This window comes from Chenopodium album, chromosome 15 (assembly GCF_948465745.1).
Source record: "Chenopodium album chromosome 15, dcCheAlbu1.1, whole genome shotgun sequence".
NCBI lineage: Eukaryota > Viridiplantae > Streptophyta > Magnoliopsida > Caryophyllales > Amaranthaceae > Chenopodium > Chenopodium album.
The window spans coordinates 6,807,057-6,810,708 of NC_137848.1; the positions used below are offsets into that span (position 1 = coordinate 6,807,057).

Below are 3,652 nucleotides of genomic sequence, written 5' to 3' on the forward strand. Positions count from 1 at the left end.
GATACTTTCCTTGCAAAACTATACTTCTTCAATTCATTATCTTTACTATCATTTGCCATAAACATAATTTTAATCCAAACACGTCCTGAAATGAACTATTATTTCAGATATCTTAGATATTATCGTCAATTATCCGATATGAATGGAAAGAATATTAATTAATCTAACACTAGCAAGTAGCAAGAGTTGATAACTTGGCAAAGATTATTTATTAATACAAAACATTATTCTAATCTTGTTAATTAATTAAAAAAATTGAAGTAACCCGACATTATAGTCCACTGCCTCACTCCCACAATTCCACTCCCAAAGTTCCCCGGCCAAAATAGCGCTCCCTTCTCCTCGATTTTCTTCCTCTATAAATACTCTCACTCCATCCAAACTCACCCATCTCCAACATTCCTCTCTCTCTTTCTCTCTCCTCCCAAATTAAAATTTAAATCATTTACAAAAAATAAAAAAAATAAAAAATAAAAAAAAATGAAAGAACAAGAACATTACAAGCTTATCAACTCATTCTTCTTCCTCCACTTATTATTACTCCTCTTATCCTCCTTTGTAAGCTCAGTCTAATTCTATGCCATGTTTTTTTTTTTTTTATGTATTTAGAATAAATTGACATTAATAATTAATATGTTGGTTGGTATGTGATACAATAATGTAGGTACAACCATCGGCGGCGGCGCGTGAGAATCCGTTTACGCCGAAGGGCTTCGCAATCAGATACTGGAATAACAAGATCTACAAGGTACCAAGACCCGAATTCCTCCTAAGAAAAGCATCACCGCTTTCGGCCTCCGATTTAGCCCGATTCACTCAACTCGCTTCCACCAACTCACTCTCAAATCACCTTGACTCGTTCTGTAAACTCGCTAACCTCCTTTGTTTCCCTGACCCCACTATTTCTGCCTCAACCAAACACTCCCCTGACGGAAAATTCTCCGTTTATTCTGATAACAACTTCACCAACTATGCTACCGGCGCAGCCGGTGGTCTCAACTCGTTCAAGAAGTACTCCGGTGATGAGAATGAACCGCTTGATACCTTCCGCCGGTACAGCCGGGATTCAGCCGGTCATAATGATGATTTCACCAGTTACGCCAGTAATGGTAATGTTGTTTCTCAGACGTTTAACACATACGCTGCTGGTGCTACCGGTGGGTCCGGTGGATTCACCACTTACGCAGATAATGTTAATGTTCCTGGTCTTAAGTTCACCTCGTACTCGGACGAGGCGAACGGGCGTGACGGCTCGTTCGCCTCGTACTCGCACGAGGCGAACTCGGGTGACCAAGGGTTCTCTAACTATGGCAAGAATGGAAATGGGTTGAGTAATGATTTCAACACCTATGCTGATGACTCCAATGTGGTGGGGTCCACTTTTTCCGGGTATTCTCAGACCGGAAACAGCGGAAACGATAACTTCACTTCGTACGGATTTGACGGCAATGTGCCGGAGAATAAGTTCAACAGCTACGCCGACGGTGGTAATGCCGGGGTCGAGAGCTTCTCGAGTTATCGAGATCAGTCCAATGTAGGAGACGATACTTTCAAATCTTATGCGAAAGATTCCAACATTGAGAAGGTTAAGTTTAGTAATTATGCTGAGAGTTTTAATCAAGGAACCGATAACTTTACCGGGTACGGAGAAGGTGCTAAAGGACAGCAAGTCGGGTTTACGGGTTATGGGCAAGGTAGTAATTTCAAGAGTTATGCGAAGAAGGGGGTTAGTTTTGCTGATTATAGGAATACTAGTAATAGTGGAAGTAATGAGGTGGGTGCATCACAGATTGCGAACAAGGGTAAAATGGTAAATAAATGGGTGGAACCAGGGAAGTTTTTTAGAGAAACTATGTTAAAGGAAGGCATTGTTATGCCAATGCCGGATGTTAGGGATAAGATGCCAACGAGGTCGTTTTTGCCGAGGTCGATATTGTCGAAAATACCCTTTTCGTCTTCCAAAATTACTCAATTGAAGGATATTTTTCACGCGTTTGATAACTCTACTATGGAGGGGATGTTAAATGCGGCATTGGGGGAGTGTGAGCGTGCCCCGGCCGTGGGCGAGACTAAGAAGTGTGTTGGTTCGATTGAGGATATGATTGATTTCGCGGTTTCGGTTTTGGGTCAATCCGTGGAGGCCCGGACTATGGAGAGTGTAAACGGGTCCAAATCGGATATTTTGATTGGGAAAGTTAGAGGGATAAATGGTGGAAAGGTTACAAAGTCCGTTTCTTGTCATCAAAGTTTGTACCCGTACTTGTTGTATTACTGTCATTCAGTACCTAAGGTTCGGGTTTACGAGGCAGATATTTTGAACCCGAAGACCAAGGCTAAAATCAACCATGGCGTCGCCATTTGTCACTTGGATACCTCGGCATGGAGCCCCACCCACGGAGCGTTCCTATCACTCGGGTCAGGTCCGGGTAAGATTGAGGTTTGCCATTGGATTTTTGAGAATGATTTAACTTGGGCTAAAGCTGACTAAAACTAATGATCCTTAAAAAAAAAAAATTGGGGCAACGCATTCCCATTGAGATTGGGTTCTTTACTTAAGAACCATTTTTGGGAATTGGTCAAATTTTTTTTAAAAAAAGGGTTAGTTCACATTTTAATTTTTTTTTTTTTAAAATAGTTGTTGGCTTTGCAAAGGCAAAAGCCACAAATGTGCAAGCAAAAAATTGTAATTTGTTGTTTCTAAATGTTGGTTACTACCTTGTCATATTGTTATTAGAATATGGGTAAATTTTACTATATAGGTGAAATAATGGATATATTTATATTATATTATATAGTCCTATGTACCTATTAAACGAGTATCGATTGGATACAGCCACTAATTTAATGCACATTTTTCATAATTTTATGCATTTTTTTTTCTTCATAATTTTATGATTTCTCTTTTCATTTTATAAATAAATGTCTTTCTTACTTTGACGGTGATTGCTTAAAAAAAAGGTCGAGGTAAGAGTAATATTGAGAATCGGAGGAGGTATTTTGATACACTTGTTGTCGATAGAGAATTGCAAGTTTTAGCTATGGCTAACCTTGCAACGCGCTTTTTTTTTTTTTAACTTTCTAGTTTTCTGTGGTCCCTATGACCCCCTATAAAGCCTTTCACATGTATGGATATGATAAATGGTGGCGGGTGATTGGGATGTGTTGTTGGATTCACCATATTTGGATTCAAAGCTTTGTCAATATTTAGCAATTTATACCAGATAGTCAACAGAAGAATTATTAATTCCTTTGGTAGGTGAATTATACTAGTATTTGCATTGGTTGTTTGCATTGCATTTCATTGATAATGAAGTTGTCAATTGACTCAGATTGAGTAGATATCAAGTTCCGTCTATAAAATTGTCCGTTACAGTTTATCTATATTATTTAAAAAAAAAAAAAAGAACGTGTACTATAATATAATCGAGGTTATTGAATCCGATTGATTAGCTCATGTTATCTATGTTGATATGATTTAAGGCGATATAAACGCGTAATTTCATATAGCAATATGTGATGATTCATGAATCATCCCATATATCTTGCCGAAATAAAGAATAAGTGCAAATAGCATGAAAAAATTGGTAGTTATTAACAACAAAGGGACAATGGTGTTACGTGTTTTTGTTTGCTAGTAACTGTTGAGTCACGC

At 38.4% G+C, this 3,652-nt stretch overlaps 1 protein-coding gene across 1 annotated transcript; it reads left to right on the top strand.

Moving 5' to 3' along the window:
- Window positions 1–324: 324 nt before the first annotated feature.
- On the top strand, window positions 325–2,790 carry LOC145582828 (polygalacturonase 1 beta-like protein 3). The gene is made up of 2 exons (XM_081639854.1): window positions 325–558; window positions 665–2,790. The coding sequence occupies exons 1-2, from the start codon at window positions 481–483 to the stop codon at window positions 2,486–2,488; spliced, it is 1,902 nt and encodes a 633-aa protein (XP_081495980.1). The 5' UTR covers window positions 325–480; the 3' UTR covers window positions 2,489–2,790.
- Window positions 2,791–3,652: the final 862 nt, after the last annotated feature.